Genomic DNA, 21,250 nt, shown 5'->3' on the forward strand with positions numbered 1-21,250 from the left:
GGCATGGAGCTGAGGTGTAAGGAGGGCAATGCCAGCTCACAGCCTGCTGCTCTGGGAGACCAGGGCTGGCAGCTGCTCTGCCCATTGAGCACCACAGCCCTTCCTCCCTTTCACCTGCTGCCCCTGTCCAGTGTGTGGGATCCTGCGGTTCTTTTTAAGGGGCTGCATTGAATTGAATTGCACTGAATTCGGAGCCGGGGGGGTCCCGGGGTTACATGGGCTCCGGTGTGTGGAGGGCTGAGGCAGCCCGGAGCTACATCCCCGTTCTCTTTATGCACCACCAGCTCATTAGTTGTCATTAATTGTCATTAATTGTCATTAGTTGTTATTAGGTGTCATTAGCAGCCTTGGCAGCTCCTGGCAGGGTGGATACGGAGCCATGTGAACACTGAGCCTCCGGGTTCCGATCTTAACCCCGGGCACACCCGACTCTCAGCCCCGCCTCCTGCGGCCCAGCAGCTCGCAGGCCTCGGCCTCCACATCCCCGTTGTGATCCGTATCGCAGCCGGTCGCTGTGCCGCTCCCCCCGTCCCTCATCCCGGTTCCCGTCTCTCCCCGCTCCGCCGCCTCCTTCCGCTGCCTCCGCGCGGCGCCGCTCGGGGTTTGTAGTCCGGCCTCGCTATTCACGACGGTCTCTGCGCCGTTTCCGCACCGTAGCGTCCGGAGGGCGGGATGGGGCGCTACGCCACGGCGACGGCGTAAGGGCGGGCGTGGGGACTCTGGGGCAAGGCCGGGCCGGCGGAGGAGCGGGAGGAAGGCGGCGGAGGAAGAGCGGCCGTGAGCCGCGGAGAGCGGGCGGGGAGACACGGAGGAGGAGGAGGAGGTGAAGGAGGGGGCGAAGTTACTGAGCCCGGAGGGAAGTGCGGGGCCTTGGGCATAGAGGGAGCAGCGCGGCCGATCAGGTAAACGGGGCCGGGGCCGCACGGAGCCGCCGCGTCCCTCACAGCCGGGACCGGGCCGCTCCATTAACACCTGTTGGCTGCGGCTTAACCCGGGGTGAGCGGAGGGGATGCGGGGACGGCGGGGATCCGGGCCGCAATGAGGGGCTGGGGCTGCTCCAAAGGGGAGGAAAAGGGCTCCGGGATCTCCGGAACCGCTCCATGTTCTGAGCGGATCAGCGGCCCGTGGCGCATCCCGGCCCTGACCGGCTTCAGGAGCAGCGCGTTGGGATGGAGCTGTGTGATGGAGCTGTGTGTGCTGAGCTCCCCATATCGGGTTGGGATGGAGCTGTGTGTGCTGTGCTCCCTATATCGGGTTGGGATGGAGCTGTGTGTGCTGAGCTCCCCATATCGGGTTGGGATGGAGCTGTGTGTGCTGAGCTCCCCATATCGGGTTGGGGTGGAGCTGTGTGATGGAGCTGTGTGTGCTGAGCTCCCTGTATCGGGTTGGGATGGAGCTGTGTGATGGAGCTGTGTGTGCTGAGCTCCCCATATCGGGTTGGGATGGAGCTGTGTGATGGAGCTGTGTGTGCTGAGCTCCCCATATCGGGTTGGGATGGCTGTGTGATGGAGCTGTGTGTGCTGTGCTCCCTATATCGGGTTGGGATGGCTGTGTGATGGAGCTGTGTGTGCTGAGCTCCTCATATCGGGTTGGTTGCTCTGAGCGCTGCCTTCAGGCTGATATCTCAATGTGCCGTGGACGGCTGGTTCTCCATAGTTGGACAGAAGATACAGCCATGGAGCTGATGCCCTGGGGGGCAGCAGGACCTGGGCATGGTGCCTGTTGATCTCATGGTGGGATCATGGTCCCCTGTGCTTATGATGGAGCCCTTCCTCACCCTGCTGGGGGGCTCTTGTAGAACCTCATCTTCCCCTCTGCCCCCCGCTGTCTGTGGCTGGTGGTGAAGTGCAGCAGGACTGGGCTCTGGGTCAGTAATGAGCTGCAGGAGCATGTGGGGTGAGTGAAGCACCTGGTGCTGCTGTCCTTTGGCTCCGATGTGAATGTGACCCTAACGTGTGTCACACAGACGTGATCCCAAGTGCTGTGGTTTCATGTAACTGGGGATGTTCGCTTGCTGTAACCTGCATCAGCTGCTGTTTGTGTCCCAGGCTGATGAGGCTCCTTCCCCCGGTGGGCCCTGAGGCTGCGGAGCCCTTTGGGGAGGTTTCATGTGACTCAGAGCCTGTCAGGCCGGATTGCTTGGTCAGGGATCAGGAGAGCTGCGGGCTCAGTCTGGTGACTTGGAGCATCCTGGAGCCCCAGGCGTGCGCCAGGCATAGGGACTGTAGAGTTGGAATCAAACAGTGCTTGAATTGCACAATACAGGGGGAGAAATTTGGGTGTGCTGCCCAGCCTGGAGCTGCTGGCAGTGGCTGAGGGATGGGGTGAGGCCCTGGAGGGGCTGAGCTGCTGAGGGCTGTATCTGGAAGGAACAGCCCAGAGCCTGTGGCTGTGAGTGAGGGGCTTTATCATGGGGGAAACCCAGTGCTTTGGGGTGTCCTAGAGGTGTTGTGGGCTTTGTCTGGGAGACCCGGAGGTCTGTAGGTGGCTGAGTAACAGACTGGGACCTGTTAAACAGGAGGGAGAGTGACTTTTCTTGTGGGTAGATGGTGACAGGGCAGGTTGGGAGGGTTTAAAACAAAAAGAGGGGAGATAATAGGTGAGGAAATACTTCACTCAGAGGGCGGTGAGGCACTGGCACTGCTGCCCAGAGCTGGGGGTGCCCCCATGGGTGGGCTCTGGGCAGCTTGAGCTGATGGGGGCAGCCAGGCCATGGCAGGGGTGGGTTTTGGGGGGCAGTGAGGGCCCTTCCCACCCAACCATGCCCTGGTTCTGTGCTGGGGCAGCACTCCTAGCGAGCAGCATCGCATGCTGGAACATGGGGCTGTGAGGAAGGTCACAGGTAGTGCAGCCTTGAGAAAGCTGCTTATGAAGGTTGGAAGTGGGAGTTGGGGGCTTCCTCCTCCTTTTTGTGCCTCGGGGAGCTGTGCTGTCTGCCCGCTCTCTCGGATCTGCCTGCACTTGGTGTTTCAAGGGGCGCTGCTCTCCTTGTGCTCACCTGGGGCAGCCGAGGAAGGCAGTAGGGCTGCTGGCTGGGATTGAGGAGCATTGCACTCTTGCCTTCACAGCTCCCTCTCCGCGTGTTCTTGTCTTGGATGGTGGGAAATGATGGAGTCGTTCCCACAGCTCGCTCACATTCGGTTCTAAAGGCGAGGAGAGGTTTTGTTTGCCATTTCCTCTCATGCTGGAAAAAACAAAACGCTGCTGCCCGAGTGCCTGGGTAGAAGGGGAAGCCCTGGAAAGGAAATAAGATGTGAAGAAATGTGTCACCAGCAGAAAGCACAATTGTTGTTCTGCATTTACGTGGCAGAGCGTAGCCCCGCTCGTCCAGCTGCTGTTTGACAGCCAAGATAATACATTTATATTGATGCAATTAGCAGGACGGGGATCTTGCTGGATGGCTTGGGGGCAGCGAGCTTTTCAGTCTGACTCCAGCAAATAGACTGGGGAGGGCTGGAAAGCTGCCGTGGGTTGCTGCAATTGGCCCTTTGGGTTTCTGGAGGTTGAGTACATAACTGCTGCTGTTTCCTATTGTGCTGTACCCTGCCTCGCTGAAAAGAAAATAACTTGAGGGAACGTGGGGTTATTTTTGCCAGCTTGAGATGATCAAGTTTGATTTCTAAAAACCCGGGTCTTTGGGCTCGTATATTAGGAATAGCATTGGAAGGAGCCATAGCTCTGTTCAGGCGCGCTTTGCCGATGGTGCGAACTCTAAAATGCATTTATAAAAGAGAAACAGCTCTTCTGTTCCTGCAGTGCAGCCCCTTTGTAGAACCCAGGGTGGCTGCCCAGTGCTGGGATCCTGCCTGGTGCTGGCGTTAGGGGCTGATGGAGCTCTGTGCCTGCAGCTGAGCCAGCACCGCTCGTGCTCTCAGCACAGCCAGAAGGTCTTTACTTTAAGCTGCTGGGCACTAAGCGGTTTCTCTTCCTAGACAATGCGTATGTGGACACATCTGCAAGGAAAGTGACGTGCTGTGCCCTCAGCTGATGTGGGCAGCAATGGGCTGCTCTGTCCTCCCGTGCTTATCTCACTGGCTCATCAGCCCTGAGAAAGACCCATGGCTTTGCTGTCAGTGCCTCCGCAGCACTGAGGGCCAGGCATTCCCTGTGCTGTGCAGAGCTTTGGGCCTAAAGGCTCTGGGTGGTCCCTTCAAACCTTAATCAACACATTACTACCTTCTGCTGGTCCCTATGCAGGTCCCTATGGGTTTGCTGGGGCTGGTGGTCAGACACCATCCCTCTTGGGGATGGGGTGGGCAGGTTTACACAGTCACATTGGACACAATCACATTGGACACAATCACATTTGTACTTGGCAATTTGCAGTGTCTGTAAGTGCTAGTGATGCTGTGGCCATGCATGGTAGATAATGTGTCTCTTTGTGTTTGATCATGCAGGCAGCGTGCCCCTCCAGCCCCTGCACAGGAATCCTGCCCTGCTGCTGGTTGTGGACAGCTGCCCGGAGCCCTTATCGCTGGGATCCTGCTGTGCTGCTGAGGCGCTGTTATCCAGCACAGCGAGGGCCGGCAGCGCAGCGCTGAGCAGCCGCCTTGTTTGCAGGGGAACAGGGTGATAAATCACAGCCAAAGGGGCTGAAAACGCGAGTGGAGAGTGCGAGTCGACTCAGAAGCAGAACGAGCTCTGTCTGCGGGCAGGACCGAGCACCGACCCATCGCCAGCCTGATGCTGCAGGAAGCACGGAGCCTTCTGGGAGCTGTAGTTCAAGCGGACGCCAATTGAGTGACCCAAAATGTGAGAGGTTGGTGGCGTGGGCTGGTGCGATGCTGGTCAGCCCGCAGGCTCAGCAGCCTTTATTCTGATGTGTTTCTCCTCTCTGTTCCCCAGCTTGGTGCAGCTGCCGCTCCTCCTGGCAGGCGCAGCACGTTGCCAGGGCTCAGTGCAGACCATCTAGCATGCTCCTCCAAGCGGGCCGTGCAGCTGGCGCCTGCAGCAGCCGTTCCATTCCGGGGACACCGGGCTGAGCTCACACCAACTGGGCATCGCACACACAGAGCTGAACTGCTTTGGGTGAGAGGCTTTTCTGGCTGCAGCTGGCTCTGTGCTGGGCTGGGAGGGACTGGGAGGGAAAAAAAGGCCTTTTCTCCTCTGTTTTGTGAATGTTGTTACCCCTGCTGCTTCTTTCCTGTGCCTCTTGTCTTTCTGTGTTGTTTTAATTCCTTCTCTGAGTGTTCTCTCTCTGTCTATGTGAGGGCCATGCAGTCTTCTGGGCAGGGGTGCTGGCCCACCCTGGTTTTCTTGCAGCGAAGAGGAAACTGAGAGTAGAAGAGAAAGCGTGTGGTCATTGCAGCCTTAAGCAGTGGAATCTGTGTGCCTGACTGAGGATGTGTTTGAGGCAATGCATGGGTGGGAGAACTAATGGAAGAAATTCTGCATTGCATTTCCTGTGATGACTGCAGTGCCGTGGCAGTTCCCAGCATGAGCACAGCAAGGTGCTTTGTTTGAAAGCTTGGCTGCTTTCAGTTTGGTGGTTCAGAGGTGGTGGGCAGCGGGCTGAGCTTGTGCTCAGGATGTGCCTGGGGCATCCCATGCAGGGGGATGCTGTTCTGGTGGTGTAGACCCTGCATTCAGCTGAGTTAAGCTGATGTGGCTGTGCTGGAGGTACGTGGGTTGGCCTTTTGGGGCTGGTTCTGCTGTGCTACAGCTTCCTGAAAGCATCTGCGTTAGTTTTCAGCCCCCTCATCTGGAGCTTAACATTTTCCTCATGTGATGGTTATATTTGTTCAAATAATTGCTCTCATGGGCGAGTGCTGCTTAAGGCCCTGTGTAATTGAACGCATCCTATGGCTTCAGCTCTATTGGTGTAGCTGTATGGTGAAGCAGACAACAAACCAGTATGATTATTCCAGGGAGGAAAGGGGAATGTCATAGTGGTGTCAGGCACCATTGTATCTATATCACCTCAGTTATACTGGATGTTATTGCTACCAGATCTAGAGGTGGAAAAGAGGAGTGAGCAGGAATTTGGTGCTTTTTCCATAAGGTAACAGCACTGAGCCATACCTGCAGGGTTCATTCTCCCTGTCCCTTCCCAGTTCCCTGTGTTCCTGGTGAAGTTCTCAGTGGTTCTTACACTTTTATCTCCTGGTTGGTTGTGATGGAAATGCCAAATGCCACTGTTGTCTGTCAGGCTCATCCCACCTCTGTGCTTGCTTGAGGCACAGCTGGAAATGTGGTGGCTTAAATTGAGGTTGGTTGATTGGAAATTGGGACATGATGTTTGATTAAAGCAAGGAAAGTCTAAACTGTGTTAAAGTGGCAGAAGGAGGCACGTGGTTCTGCTGCCCTTGTGAAAGGAGGCTTTTTTTGGCTTGGACGTGGCAGTGCACTGAAGACTGGGATTTGTCTCTAGTAAAGGAATGCAACTGGACGTGGTTTGGGTGAATTACATATTTACTGTCTGCCTAATCTCTGTTGAATTAAAGCTGTGTCTGGGGACAGTGTGCTCAGGGGACATCTCCTCCTCCCTCTTCCTCTGAGTTTGCTTCTCATGTCTGTGCCCTGGGCTTTCACTGGCTCTGAGACCGCACTTCTTGCTGCAACTCTCTTCCCCTCCCTTCTTTGGTGGCCGGCTCTTCATCTGCTTATCTGTCGGCTTAGCATGATGGGAAGATACAATCCCTGATGTCCTTTTGGGTATGACCTTGTGTTTGTGCTACGCTTGGGCATCTGTGACTCTCTATGAACTCAAGTGGCTGATGACATGCAGCTGAGACCTGCCTTTCTCAGACACCAGGAGGGAGCTCCTGGGTCAAATCCAGTTCAACACCGTTGAAGGCGGTCATCCTGTGCAGGTCATGAACTGTACCAGGAACTAATAGTTGGAACTAACTGCGTGCTTTTTCCCCAGCACTTCTGCAGCAGTTGGTGCAGAGATCTCCACTTTGAAAGGTTAGAAACTCTCCTCTGACTTCCAGCATCCTGTTCTCCTGGGCTGGTTTCTTGTTCTTGTGCCACAGCAGTGTCGTCTTGCAGATGAGAGATGACTTGCAAATTTTGTTTTCCTTCCCTGGTTCGTTGTAACCTTTACGTCCTGCAACAGCCGTGGCTCACGGTGTAGATTTATCCTGAGATATGTGAAAGCTGGTTTGTTTTTCTGTTGTTTCTTTCTGAGAGATTGGCTTTGTTGGGCCTGTTTATTTCCACGTTGTGCTTTTGACTGTTGTAAGTGCAGCTGGAGCTCTGAGCTGCACGGTTGGGGTGTCAGTGCGTACAGGGGGGCACTTCTTGCATTACTGTCGCTTCTGTCTTCTTTTAATGTTTGTCCTCACTACTTTTGCAATCTTGCCCCTTCAGGAGGGAGAGATGTTGTCAGAAATGGTTGAATCAAGGTGTACTTGATAAAGCAAATGTAGTGGAGAGCCAGTGCCTGGCTCTTACTCGTGTTTATCTCTAGCTGTGAATGTGCAATAACAACAGTTCTGTTCTGCACAGGCTGGCACAGCCTCAGACTGGAAGATCTGCTGTTTACCAATCAACACTCTGCTGTAAGTGAGAAGGGGAAGAAAACGTTTTATTGCTGCTGGGTAACCCAGTGTCTAGTTAAACCTATCTGGGGGGGAAGAAGAAAGAAAAGGAAACTAAGAGCGCACGTGTTACTCAAGATGCATTTTCCTGGCAGGGGGCCCATGTGTGTGTTTTTCCTGCAAAGCATCCCTGCTTATGCTGCTTCCTGTTAAAGCCGTAGCATCAGTAGCAGCAAATAAAGGCTTCCCGGTTTTCACGATGCGACTGGTCTCAGCAGGCAGTCTGTCAGGGTGATTTTTCAGCCTGGCATGTTTTGTAGCTGGGGTAGTCTGTGGGCTGAGGAGGATGACAGAGCTCTGCTGCCAGGATTAGAAACGCACGGAGGAAAAAGGTCTGGAAATTGGATCTGTTGGTAAAGCTTCCCAACACTGGATGCTGTGGCTTGTCTTGTTTTGTTTCTTCCCCTTGTCTCTCTGTGGCATTAGTGCGATGTTGCTAATGAGATGAGCCCTGCCAGCCCACACGCGCTGCTGTTAACACTGCACTCCAAAGGCTGCCACAGTTGGCCAGTAAAGTGGAAGATACAAGTTGCCCTGTTGCACTTCACTGAAGTAATGCTAATTGACTTAATAGAGCACCCGGCTGTAGAAATTTGTTTTTATTCTGTGCAAATCCAGACCATGCTTCTGCTGGCCCTTTGTTGCTGTTTCTCGTGCTTATTCGGATGGGCCTTCCCATTCTTTAGTGATGGAGGTGGGTTTGAAGCTAACCTTTGTTTTGAGGAAGCCTTCCTGTCTACTGTCTTCACCATAGCTCGTAGTTAAGATGTTGATTTCCCCTTTCAAATCTGTATAATCCCATCCCTCAAAGTGACCGTGGTAGATTTCCAATAGCTTACTGGGTAATCTATCACTGGTTTACAGTGTGCTGTGCAAGGGAGAAGAGGAAACTTTTCAGGCTTTGACGCTAATTGCTTTGTGGCTAAGCTGGCTCTGCAATAAATCTACTTTTCCTATCAATCTTTTGCTTCAGGCTTTGGACGCCTCTTCCTCTGCCTGCATACTTATGAAGAGTCAGTGCTGGGCATTGAGTGCAGCTCAGCCCAACTCAGCTGACGTGTATGTGTTTCTTCTGTGTTAAAGTTGGGCCAGAACCTGTTTCAAGGCAGCTGAAAGAAGGTAAAGATCCTCAGGCTTGCCTTTGCATGTTCATGTCTGTGGCCAGAAAGGTGTGCTGCTGTTCTGGACTTTGCTGTAGTATGAGGTGCTGTTATGTGCTGGTCCAGGTTTCCAGGTTAAATTATCTTGTTACCTCGTTAATAGCTCATCTAGAAAACTGTGTCCAGGCACCTAATTTCATTTAATTAGATCTCCACAAGTGGATCACCAATTTGTTTCTTGCTGTGATTAGGAAAACAGCTTATTCGCAGCTTCCAGTCCCCTAGATTTTCATCTTGGGCCAGGAATCCTCACTGGCCTTTCTCTTCCCAGCCCTACTGCTCCATAATGAACATATGGGTGGGTAGGCTTTTCCCTTTTCTCCATCTCCCTGCCCTCCCACTTGTGGTGCAGTGTAACGCCTGCTATCCCTGAGTGCTCCTTGGCCCTGGCAGGTGGAGCAGTGCCTTGAATCACAGGACTGTGCCCCAAGTCATGCAGGAAGCTCTGAGCTGGAGCCTAAAGGCTGAAACAGCTTCGCACTGGGCTGTCCTTCCTGTTAGACCTATGCCTCAGTCTGTTCTTGGAGGGACTTTCCCACCTTTCCCTTCCAGCAACTTCGCGAGGAACTGGAACTTTCTGACAGCTTAATTTCCTGCCAAGGCTGCAGCACTTGGGCTGCCTTATAGTGCTGGCTCAGGAAATGAGGGCAGGAAGAAAGAGCAGCAAAACTCCATTTCTTGTCACCAAGACTCCAGCTTTGTGCAAGACACTTACCTGATCAGCATGGGGCATTTGGTTTGCTTGGCTGTTTTGCAGCATGGGTCTCGCTGGCAGCTGTGGGAGCTTTTGTTGTGCTTGAGCCATTCAGCTCTCCTTGAGCTGTTTAGCATCTTGGATATCAGTCTGGCCTGCTTCTATCTCACAGGGATGTCTTACTGCCTGTCTGCTCTTTTCCTGCCTTGTGGGGAAAAAGAGCTTGTTCTCCCATCCTTCCCTGCTGTCTCTTCTTTTATCGAGGTCCTTTCAGCACAGTGAATGCAGATGATGCTCAGCTTGGTGCCCGTGCTTGGCTTTGCACCCACACAGGTTTTGCCACCTTGTTCTGAGCAGCAATGAGCTTGGCTGCTTGTCACTTGCTCTGTACACAAATGCTTGAGCTGCTTTTACTTGCTTGATTGGTATGACACCATCAGGTCTCTATACTACGTCTATCCTTAGTTACCTATGCTTGACCTCTGCCTATTTAGGTGGGGATATCTCAGGAATGATTTCTGCTTGCAAGGAGCAGGTTGCATGACTGCATTGAGTGAGAGCAGAGAGCTTTGCTCCTGAGGATGATAGCAGGTCCAGCCTTTCTGATGCCCAAGGCAGGGACATGCACACAGCTGACTGAAGAGAAGGGCTGGTAGTGGCAGCCATTGTGTTGTAGCAGGAGGCTCCTGTTCCTTTAGCAAAGCTCTGAGGATGCTTTTCCCCCAGGAACGTTGGGGGGTGCTGTGAACAGAGCTGTCTGCTGTGCAGGGTGGCTGTTTTCATTGCTGGGTCCTAGCAGAGAAGGCAGGAGCTCAGAGGTGACTTCACGGGGTGAAGAAACTAATGAGGTGACAAAGTCTTGGCTTTAGGTGTGGGAGGCTGAGAGCAGCGAGATGATGGAAGACTCAGACAGGAGCTGAGCTGTGCTATGTGAACAAATACATCGCTAACAAAAGGAGTGTGGGGAGCATCTATCACATACCAGGGGGCTTCTGCACACAGGACCAAGTGAGCTGAATCTGCCCTTGGCATTCTCAGGGGCTGGAGCAGCTCCAGAAATCTCTCTCTTCCTGCTGTGTGCTGGAGGGAAGAGCTTGGGCTCCATCCTAGGAAGATCTTGGGACAAGCTGATCCTGCAGTTTCCTGGATGCTTTGGAACATCTGAACTGGGTCTTGGCTTTTGGTGGTTTGTTTTTTGTTGGTTTTTTTTCTCTTCAAATTGGAAGTCTACTTTGGAAGGCACGGTGACCGAGGGCACCTGTGCTTGGCTTTGCGTGCTGTGGACCCAACCTGCTGGCTGGTGTTGGGACATAGAGCTCATCCTGCACCCAGGCAGCTGCTTTGCTCCCCCAGCAGCAGGAGCAACCTCTGCAGGGCAGCTCTGCTGTGCTGAACTTGCTGCCGGTTCCTGCTGCTCCTGGTATCGGTGGCAATTTGGGGAAGGGTCTGCCTCGCAAACCAGCATGAATGCATGCAAGTGACTTGGAAGCGGAAAGATGAAATCTATTTTAGTTTTGGACACGGTATTTTGGGAGCAGTTAAGCAGTGTCAGTTGAAACCTGATAATTATTGCAGCTGCAAGGGGTAAAAAAACCCGAAATCCCGACTCAGCATCTTACTAAGGTGCTTAACTGCTCATTTCCATGAATGAGTTCCACCCTTCCCAAGACACTTCAATCTATTCGCTTTGTTGCTTCCTGTCCTGATGAGGTAGGTGGAAGCAGTGCTTTATTTATTAGGAAAATCCTGTTCCTTCGTGCCAAGGCAGAGGAGCTGTTGGCAGTTTGCTCCCCTCCTGGGGCTGAGGTCTGCCCTGCTCAGTACAGGCTGTGTACCTGCATGGGGCATCTCCTGGGGTGTCTCCCTGCCCAGTGGGAGAAGCCCCTAAATATAAAGCTCAGTGCTTTGAGTGAGGCTTTCCTCTTTGTAACCTCTTTTAATTGACCCCTTCTCTTGCTAGGCTGTAGTTTGCATTCTCATCTCTCCATCTTGCAGACTCTTCCTTTGCTTATTGTTGGCCGAAGGCGTTTTCTGGCTCAGCGTGGCAAGCAGGTACGTGCTTTGCATTGAGCTGCAGCGATGCCTCTCCTCCTGTTTACAAACGGACTCCATTCAGTGCTCCCCTCTGAGCACTGTTTGCTGGCTGCTCTCACCTGGTGCGAAGGGTAACTAACCCTGGAGAGCAGGATTTACTGCTTTGCCCAGAGAAATCCGATTTCACGCAGCGCTCGCAGCCAAGCAGCCCACTTAGACCAGACAGTCTTGGAGATCACCAGGACTTAGCAGGGTTATCCTGCACCTATTTATAGGTCCCTGCCCAGCTCCACCCACCGTGGGGTTTTACCGCAGGGTTTTAAAGCAGGATTCCCAGCCTCTCTCCTTCCTGCAGCACACTCTGGTCCCTGGTGCAGACCTGAGGAGGGCGAAGGGCTGAGACGTGAGCGACGCGTTGGGAGCCAGCAGCGATGCCGGCAGCAGGCACATCTTGTGCCTGTTGTGGTGAGCTAAAACTGCCACTTCTGCACGTAGGAGGGAGAAGCAAAGGGCTCTGCTTCTGCAGCTCAGCACTCAAAGGAGGAAGCGATCTCGATCCAGTCTGTGGAATGGCTTTGTTAGGCAGTTTGGCTCTGCGCAGGGGAGAAGGCTATTAACAAACTGAGCATCCCACCTTCTGCTTAGCACTGCCTGGAGTGAGCTCTGCAGGGCTGTGTTTCTGCCCAACTTGCTTTTACTTTGTGTTTTTTCTTGTGGGAAAACACAACTCTTAAGGTGAGGCAGCTTGTTCTCTTAGCAGGGTGTGAAACCGGGCTGACTCAGTCAGACTTGAGCTGATGACACTGGGAGATGCTTCCCCTCACATCACTGCTTTCAGTTAGCCAGGAAATCAGATTTATTGTGAACTAATTGCCTGAGTTGGAGGAAATGAGAGGGGAAGTGCCAGGGATCCACGTTGGTTGGACCTGCAAGAAATCAAAGTCCTGCTGCTGTGCAGGGAGCTCAGCGTTGAGATGTGTTGTCTTCAGTCTGCCTGACGCACAGCAATTAGGCAGAGCAATTACAGCCAGGTAATCGAGGTAGGGAAAATTGTGTTCTTGAGCTTTTATTTTTACCAGTTCTGTTTCCTTTGCAGGTTACAGAAAAGGCCCCATGACAAAGTAGCTAATGTTCTTCAGTTAATGGCCTTATGCAGGCACGTTTCAGTATTACGCTTGTAGCAAACCTGCACCTGCTCCTTGAGCTGCTGCGTTTGAGAGGCTGTTATCTATCAAGGCCTTTCTTGGTCCCTTAGAACAATTCTGGGATTGAAAAGCTGTATTTTAGGAATCTTTGTTTCAGCCTTTTTGCTGTGCAAAGTAGATTCTTCGCAAAGGTCTTTCTGCGGTTCATTCATCTCTGTAAATCCTGGTGGGTAATTGAATAAGCTCAGCTGTGCTAATTTTTTCTTCCCCCTTGTTTCTTCTTTTCTCTCTGTTAAACGTTGCCTTGATCCGTTCCTTCTGACACACATCCAGGTTGCCATGCGTCTCTCCTTTAAGGAGCCATATATGTTTAAACATCTTTGAATGTCAGAGGACAAGAAACGTTGTAGGGGTTTAACTGTGAGATTCTAAGAAGCGTGAAAGAGAGGGGGTGAAAAGAAGGAACCTGCAGTGTTAGTGGGAAGCAGGAGAAGGGGGATGTTTAGTTTCACATGCATACATCCTCCCTGCAGGCAAACCTGAGCCTGGAAACTCCTGGTGCTTCCCTGGGGAGATCCTCTGCTGCAGCCCTGTGCTCCCCATCTCCAGGCAGCAAAGTCAGGCTTCAGTGACACGGCCCTGGTCAGAGCATGCACTAACAGGCTTCTAAGGCTGGAGGGGTGTTGCTGAAATCATACCTTACGTTTCTCTCTTTTTCCTTTTTTTTTCTTTTTTTTTTCTTTTTATTTTTCCTTTTCTCTTTGTTTTTTCAACTCCTGATCAGAACCGACCTTCCTTTCTCCAGTGAGTCTGGAACCTTACAGCAGCTCATGCCGCAGCGTCTCGTCTATCCCACCCGAACTGCCTGCGCCACTGGCTTGGACCTAACCTAGGATAAAGCTCTGCGTGGCCTGGGTGGGGGGGAACCATGGGGAGCTCTGCCTCATCGCTGGCCGCAGAGACGGAGTCGGACCATGGCTTCACTAGCCCACCCTACCCAGGGCACCCAGCTGTGGGCTGGTATAGGAGTAGTCATGGTGGTCCTGTTTGGGAAAGTGACCTTATAACGCGGCAGCAACAGAATTTACACCACCGGCTGCGAAGGTAAGGAGAAGGGGAAGGAGCCTGCTTACCTGCTTACCTCTCAGCTTCAACCCAGGGCAGCGCAGTGGGGATGAGTGGCTTTGCGTCCTGCTGAGTGTCGGCTCTTATCCAGAGGCTCAGTTCTTGTCCTTGTGAAACTCAGGGCTGAATTTCCTCCGATAGGAGTGGTGCCAAGCCTCATTGTACTTATCAGGCTGCCAGTATCTCCTGCAGAATAGCTGCAGGGCTCATCCCACCTCTTCCTCACTCACCCCAGCGGTGAAGGTGTCTGCCTGGGAATGGGATCTCCATTCCTTCAACAAGGTCACCACCTTCTCATGGCTCCCTTTTTACCTCCCAACTAACTGTAACTGTCAAAGATGCAGCATTATGACTCCAGGTTGAGTGGGAGAAGTAGCAAAGGTCTTTGAACTTAAAAGAGCAAGAGATGCTGTTTTCATAAAAGTGCAGTGAAATGCTCTGAATACCAGATCACGGGAAACAAAACACACCAAATCAGAATGACTCTGAAATAGAGCTCAGCGCTTCCTACTCTCACTTTCTGTCCCTCCTTGATAAGATCAGCATCTCAAGACGTGCCTCTGAGTCATTTAGCTGTGCTCGTTCCCCATCAGCCACCTGAGAGTGAGGGATATTTCCTCCTGTTGGAGGGCTGTGTGCTGCATTCAGGCTCTGTTAGGCTGAGAGGTATGCTGAAAGCAGCTAAAAATCCCCAGCCTGGAGGCTTGACTACAGAGACTGCCGTGTTTAATGCTAACACTATCTGAGCCTTTGCCTGAAGCCTGCTTTCTGTAGATGCCAGCCTGGTTGGGTGTCTGTACTTGCTTGAGTCCGTTTGGAGCCATTAGTGTTTTAGGAATAGCTGCTTGCTTCTGAGTGTCCCCGAGCTGTTGTGGCTTTCTACTGGAGGCATTTGCTGTGGTGGTCGCGTCCTATTTGTGGTATAGTCCTTGTTTTTGTTGCTGCTGCCGGTCCCAGCAAGTTCACTTCCCAGTGTCTGGTGTATGATTCGGGGAGACCCCAAGGCATGCAGTGTCACGCTCTGTTCCTTCGTAGGCCCTGCCTTGGGTTTCCTCGTTGGGCTTATAATGGCATGGAAGCAGTCGATTGTTGTCTTTGCTCTCAGTCATGTGTTTGAGTTCTGGCAATGCCTAAGAGGCCTCCAAAGGCTGTTCTGTGCAGTTCCCCACCACCACTGCTGTGTGTCCCAACCTGCAGGGCTGGCCGTCCTGCTTGGACCTGCAGCTCTTGCGGGTGGGATCCTGCAAACAGAATTGGGCCATTCCTGCAGGATGACTCCCTCCAAGCTGCTGCTTTCTCCTCTCTTCCCTGGATGATACTCCTGTGCATGGTCAGCACTGCCATTCAGGAGCTGGCAGTGCAAATCATTGCTGCAGGGCAATGTTTGTGCAGCCCGGTGTGTATGGCTGTGCCTGCTGCTCCCCAGTCTGAGGCTGCAGGCTGCTGGAGCTGGAGAAATGACGTGAAATCCTCATTTGCAGAAGTACATTTCCTGCACAGCCAGCCTCCGCAGCGGGGCGGATGTTGGGGCAAGCACAGGAACTGCTGCTCTTTGTGCAGATAAAGGCAGTGTCCTGTTAGGAGCGGTTTGGTGAGAATTATGCTTTTCCCGTGCTGAAGGAGAGAGCTCATCCCGACTGAGTGCTGCGTGGTTCCTGGAGACAGGAAAATAGCTGGCCGTGATTCACCGAGCAGCCTCTGCGTGGGAAGGACTTGCTTTAGGCAGTGATTATGGAAGCGGGTTCAAAAGACGTGCTGAGATCAGCCGGGCTGCCAGGCATCAAAGTCCCCGTGGTTCCCATGGTGAGGTTGGTGCAGCAACGGGGTGAAGCAGCAGCAGCTGCTTGGTTTCCAGAGAGAAACAGATTAATACACTCTTCTTAAACATTAAAAAAAAAAAAAAGTAAATAGGAGCAGTCCAAGTAGTTGGGTCCACCTCTTTGCATCCCTGGAGCCCTCCAGTGCAGGAAGGAAGTGGAGTACTGGGGAGTCAGGCTGAGGCTGGCCAGGAGTTCTGGGATAGACTTTGCTTTTCCTGCTGGTTTCCTGCCCCTGCCTGCAGCCACCTTCAGAGCTCCTAATGTTGAAGACCAGCACAGAGCCAGGCCTGTTATGGTGTGTGCCTCGGGGATGTGTGCACATCTTCCTTGTTAGGAATACAGGGATGAGAGTGCTTCACGAGTGGGCTGCTCTTGGGGAGAGGCTTCTGTCATGGTGATGATAGGATCGAGGGAAGAAATCAATGCTGCGTGGTGTTGGAGGTGTGCTGGAAGCTGGGAGGAAGCTGTGGTGATTCAAGGGCTGATGCTGGTGGTCTCCAGCCCCGTCTGCTGGGCACAGCTGGACATGGGGGCAGCAGAGGGACCTTGGTGATGGAAGCAGTAGCCTTGTGATTTTATTTTTCAATAAATCCACGGTAGCTGTGTGCATATTCCAGATGAATTCTGGCTTATCTGCGGGTTGTTGTGGATACCTGCTTGGTGGGAGCGTTGGGCTTGGAACTGTTTGCCAGTTCTCACCAAAGCACGTGGCAGCTGAATGGTGCCTTGCCCCACAAAGCGTGCAGTGCTGAGGAGCTGGCAGCACATCATTCCATCCCTGCCCATCCGCTTTCCATGCTGGCTGTTCCAGCAGTCCGTTTCCTCTCAAAGCCTCTTAATTGTCTAAATTGAGGCTATTTATAGCTCTGGAACTGTAAAGAAATCAGAGGATGGCACAGAGTAGTAAAACTTTGTAATATGAACCCAAATGTCCCCAGTGCTGTGAGGACAAATTTCCCTTTCTCTCCTTCTGCTGCTCCTTGCCTCCAGGCCACCTTCCTCATCTCTGTTTCCACACGAGACAGGGAGGCAAAGCTTGTGCTAAGATATTAGAGGAGATTCCTGAACACCATGCCTGAATGTTGCTGTCACACTCAAGCAGGCCTGACCCTTAAATATGCCATTAAGAAAGGGCAGCAGCACCTTCATGTGGTTTTGGGACACACTGTGGTAGCTGAGCCCTCTTGTTCACAAAGGTAGGCTCAGGTCCTTGTCCAGGTGCAGGGATGTAGGCTCAGGTCCTTCTCCTGGTGCAGGAATTGAGTAAATTTGCTTTAGTGCTCTCAGGATGTGGCTGTGCATGCAGGAGGTTGGTATCCATCTTTGGCTATGGCCAGATCCGTGGTTCTGTATTCTTCCTCCCTTTCAGGAAAGGATCCTGGAGCTGCAATCCTGCTGTGAATGGGGACAGTCACTCGTGCTGGGAGAACACTAGGGTGTTGTATTTGGAGCAGGTTGTTCCCAGGTGTGCATATACTGGGGGTGAGCTGGGAGGTGGATTGGCAGGAAGTGAATTTATTGTTCATTTTTTAAGAGTAAAAGGAGCCAAAGCAGGATGTTTTCGAGAGCAGCACTTCTGCCTTGCTCCTTTGACTTTTCTCTTGCTGCAGAGGCAGAAGCCTGGCCAAGTGTAGTCCCTTGGCCCCTGGAGAGGTGTCGTGCGTGTAGCCTGGAGCTGCTGGAGAAGCCTCTGTCCTCCTGCAGGAGCTGATGAATGGCTGCAGTGACAGCAGTTGTTCAGGAGCCTGTCTGAGTGCTGTAAGGAGGGAGCTAGTGAAGGACATGCAGTATGTGGAGCAGAGTCCCTTGAAAGAGCCAGGGAGGATCCGCACACCCTTCCACCTGGTGTTATGCAGTGTCTGTCCTGCAGGGAGATGTCCTTAAGTTAGGTTCCTGCTGCTCTGGGCTTGATAGTGGGGGCTGAGGGCAGGACCTACTTGCTGCCCGCTCCCAGGGAGCTCCCTGCCCCTCTGTGCTGTTCAGTGCTGCCAGCTGCCCTCTGTCTTCCAGGCTTGTTTTGTAGCTCATTCCTTCCTTCTGAACATAGCAGGCACCAGTTGCTGCTGGATTTCCCCCACTGATAACTTGATCCAGATTGACACCAGTCGCTCTGGTCTTGGGTCTCTGACTAATGTGATTCAGAAGTGGGGAGGAGAATGTGTGAAGCTGCAGTCCCTTTTAGCCTGCCTCCATCCCTGGCTGCCAGCACCGAGGTGATGCTGATCCAATCTGGGCTTGGGGCCGGTGCTGGTGTGTGCTGGGACGAGGCAGCACATGCTGAGCAAACCCTGTGAGGCCTTTGTTTGCTCATGTGAAACTGTCTTGCTGTGTGGGACTGCCACGAATAAAAGGACGTTTGTTCAAAGGACACAGAGAGGAAAGATAAGCTGTGGTTTGATGATGTTTCAGTTTGGCAAACCGGGGCTGCAAAACAAGGGACACATCTGTCTGCTCCTGCCCAGGGCTCTGCAGCTTGCCTGAGGATTTGGCCTTATCAGCATCTCTCCATCTCAGCAGTCTGTCCTGGGATCTTCTCTGTGCTCTGTTCTGACCCTGCCTGGGTGCAGCAGGGCAATAGTACTGCAGCCAGCAGTGCTCTGCATCCTCAGCATCTTTGCCTGCATCAGCACCAAATCCTGTGAGGGGAAGGAGCTGGAGGCCACAGAGGGGTGGTGTGAACAGCTGATCCGAAAGAACTGCTCCTGCCTTCTGGATGGTATTTATGAGGCTGCAATAAGATGAGAAAACCAGGAGGAAACTTGAACTGAACTGTAAATGCAGCCCTTGTGGCTGGTGATGGGATGAGCAGCAGGAGGCTCAGGGCAGTGCCTGGGATAGGGAGGAGAGTTTGGGCTGGGGGTGCTTTGGGGCTGCTAATCTGGCAGCTTGCTGGGAGCCAGAGGCACCTTGCCTGCCCTTGTACAGAGCTGCATAGCTCAGCTTTATCTCCAAACACCTGGGCTCGTGCCCTGTTTCTGGTACACAGTGCGGGGTGGTACTGCTTGCTGGAGCTCATAGGTGCAGGGAACTGGGTTTCTGCATTTTGAGCATGGCAGCTCACTGCAGGTGCTGGATGCGGGCTCTTGCTGGCACTTACTGCCTCATGATGCAGAGGGCAGGTCTGTACCCACTGTCCTTCCATAGTATTCCCTAATGGCAGAGTGGGGGGAGAAGGAGGTGCAGGTGGTCACAAGCAGGATCATTCATCTTCCTGAAAGCCTCATTTTAACTCGTGTTCCTTCCAAAAGTGAAACTCTGTATGTGTGTATAGGTGCTTTTTCCCCCGGTTCCTTGATTCACCAGGTGCTGGTACAGCTGGTGTGTGCCCTGTGCTGTGCTGGCACCTTCCATCACACTTGTGCCTCCAACTGCAGTAAATGGATCCTTTTCACCTTTCCCTGCCAAGGAGCCCAGGCTTCTGCCTCATCCCACAGCTGCTCTGACTGCCTGCAGAGAGGGACAAATGTGGGAACACTTGTTGCTTCTGAAATGTGAAATGTGTGTGGCTTGGTGAGCTCTGGGAGTGTTAAGGAAGAGCAGGAGCTGCCCTTTATGGTGGGAAGCACTGTGTCCCAGTGTGGGGACGGGTCGCTGAGCTGTGGGGAGCAGCTCCATTGTGGCCACATCTGGCACTTCTTGGTGGTTTTTGGGCACCTGAAGGTTAACTGCACGTGCTCCAGCTGGGAGCATCCTCTGGATTCCAACTGTCAAGTCACTCACTTAAGTATGCTTCATCTTTACGAGGCAGTAAACAGTACCACAGTCTGAATTACTGAGTCCAGAGGCCTCCTGGGGGCAGAATGAATTGTAGTGACTTCCCTGGTAATTACCATCTGACTGCTGGAGCAGGGCTTGTCTCGAACACGTTGCTGGCTCAGCAGAGGTGGCAGTAGCTGCAGAGTGTGGGGTGTGAGCAGGCTGTGGTGCTGCTCTGCTCCAGGCCCTTTTCAATCCCAAAGCCCACCCAGCACTCCTATGAGAAGCCAAACAGATGCTGATAGCCATTCCTTCCTAAGTTCAGGCACATGAGAAGGAGAAGTAAGTGAGTTTTGTAGGCCTGCTGCACGTGGGCATTCAGATCCATTCATTTGAAGTTGCTGGTGGTAAAACTGAGATGTTTGCCTGCAGATGGGTGTGCAAAGCTGGCGGTCTCCTGGAGGTACAGGAGCTCCTCTCTGACCTTAGTGGGTTGCAGTGGAGTTTGTGTTTGAGCAGTGCTGGAGTGAGAAAGTGGAAGTTAAGGGGTGTTCCTCCTCCTGCCCTCTCAAGATTGACCCCTTGTGCCATTCTCTAACATTTGTGTCAATCCTGGCTACAGCTGCTTGTGGAGATGGATGGACTTCTGTTAACCGTACCGTGCGTGTGCTCCTCTGTGAAGTGAGCCCAGGTATTAGCAAGGCAAGCAGTGAAGGCTGGAGCACAGCAGCTGGGAATGCAGCGTGATTTGTTCTGTGGAAATGTGAGTGATGGAAGCAGACAGCTTTGGAGCTGTGCTCTTGCTCCAGTTCTCCTCCCTCCCCTTCCTTCATTCTCTCTTTCTGTTCCCCCACTCTTTCCTTTTTATTTTAACAGATTGCAGGATAAATCTTAGCCGAGTTGATGTCCGCTGGTAAATCTCTTCCATCTCCCCACACAGGAGAAAAGTTGCACAGGGAGTAAGGGCTGTGGATGGGTCCCTGGTGTGTGTGTGGTTTACAGTCCCATCAGCTTTTCCTGGCTCTTCGCAGCTGTGGCCCTCAGTCTGTTTAGCCTATGGGGCCCGGTGTTTCAGAAGGCGGTGTGAAATAGCACTGAACATGGGAGAGGATGATAGGATGAATGTGTATGTTGCTGTTGTTCAGCTGTGTGACATCTGAAATTGTTCCCTTTTCTTAAAGATAATTGTAGATGGTCTTCATCCCAAAAAATGGGGATGAATTACCTCTTCCTCCAGACCTGGCCCATGCAGGTGCTCTTCTGATGCAGAATGCCTTTATCATCTACAGGCTGTGCACAGTGTTAAGGCCCAGCATTATGGGTACCTTCATCTTAGCCTCATCATTGTTGTTTGTGAGGCTTCAAAGGCATTTTCCAGTTTGTGTTCTTATAACCCTATTGGAAGCTGCAAGGATTGATCTGCTTGAGGTCAGTAGGGTTTTTTTTGGTACTGATGAAGAAACAAAGATGCAAAAGGGAAAGGCAAAAACTGCAGAACTGCAGTGCAAAGCCCTGAGATCCGGGAGTTTGGAAGAGCTGGGATTTGTGCCGAGAAAAGCAGTGTCTGCAGTGTCTGCAGTGTCTGGGGACTGCAGGGCTCTGACTCCAGATGGTTGCCTCGTCCTTGCCCTGCTCTGTTCAGGGAGCGCAGGCTCCTCTGAGGCAGACTGCAAACCCTCACTTGAAAAGAAATTCCTGAATTGGCTTAAAGGTGGTTAGGGAAATGAAAACAGCAAGCAGAGCTTCCTCGTCATCCTGATTTCTTTCCTCCATAGGTATTGCTTTTGGAGCGATTGTTCAGGTATACCTCAAATGCAGGTGGCTAAATGGGAGGAATTGCGTGTCTTTTGGTCTCAGGAGTCCACCCACTTTGCTGAAGCTGTCCCAGCTCCTCAGAGAGCAGCTTCATGAGTTCAGCTTCTTGCTCCTTTCCTTGCCTCTTCTCACCTGTGGCCAGGTGCTGGTGTTGGGGTACTCAGAGGTGCTGGTAGCTCACCGAGTCCCAGGTTTGGATGCTTATTTTGTGCTCTTC

General features: G+C 52.6%; 1 protein-coding gene across 20 annotated transcripts in view; it reads left to right on the forward strand.

The window, feature by feature from the left end:
- The first annotated feature begins 660 nt into the window (after window positions 1–660).
- Window positions 661–21,250, forward strand: part of CAPN15 (calpain 15) — a 40,082-nt gene continuing 19,492 nt past the window's right edge. For 3 of the 20 annotated variants that reach the window (XM_085514841.1, XM_085514826.1, XM_015877334.3), the window contains exons 1-7: window positions 705–902; window positions 4,398–4,759; window positions 4,846–5,028; window positions 7,453–7,505; window positions 8,518–8,663; window positions 11,394–11,450; window positions 13,362–13,681. In XM_085514841.1, coding sequence (XP_085370967.1) covers window positions 13,506–13,681 — 176 coding nt within the window. In that variant the 5' untranslated portion in view covers window positions 705–902; window positions 4,398–4,759; window positions 4,846–5,028; ... (2 more) ...; window positions 11,394–11,450; window positions 13,362–13,505. Of the gene's footprint in view, window positions 903–4,397; window positions 4,760–4,845; window positions 5,029–6,868; window positions 6,910–7,452; window positions 7,506–8,517; window positions 8,664–11,393; window positions 11,451–11,931; window positions 12,464–13,361; window positions 13,682–21,250 lie in introns of those variants that run through there. The other 17 variants (XM_085514833.1, XM_085514838.1, XM_085514829.1 and 14 more) reach the window with 16 other exon arrangements.

Source organism: Coturnix japonica, chromosome 13 (assembly GCF_054131305.1).
Source record: "Coturnix japonica strain WE chromosome 13, WE-NBRP24, whole genome shotgun sequence".
Taxonomy (NCBI): domain Eukaryota; kingdom Metazoa; phylum Chordata; class Aves; order Galliformes; family Phasianidae; genus Coturnix; species Coturnix japonica.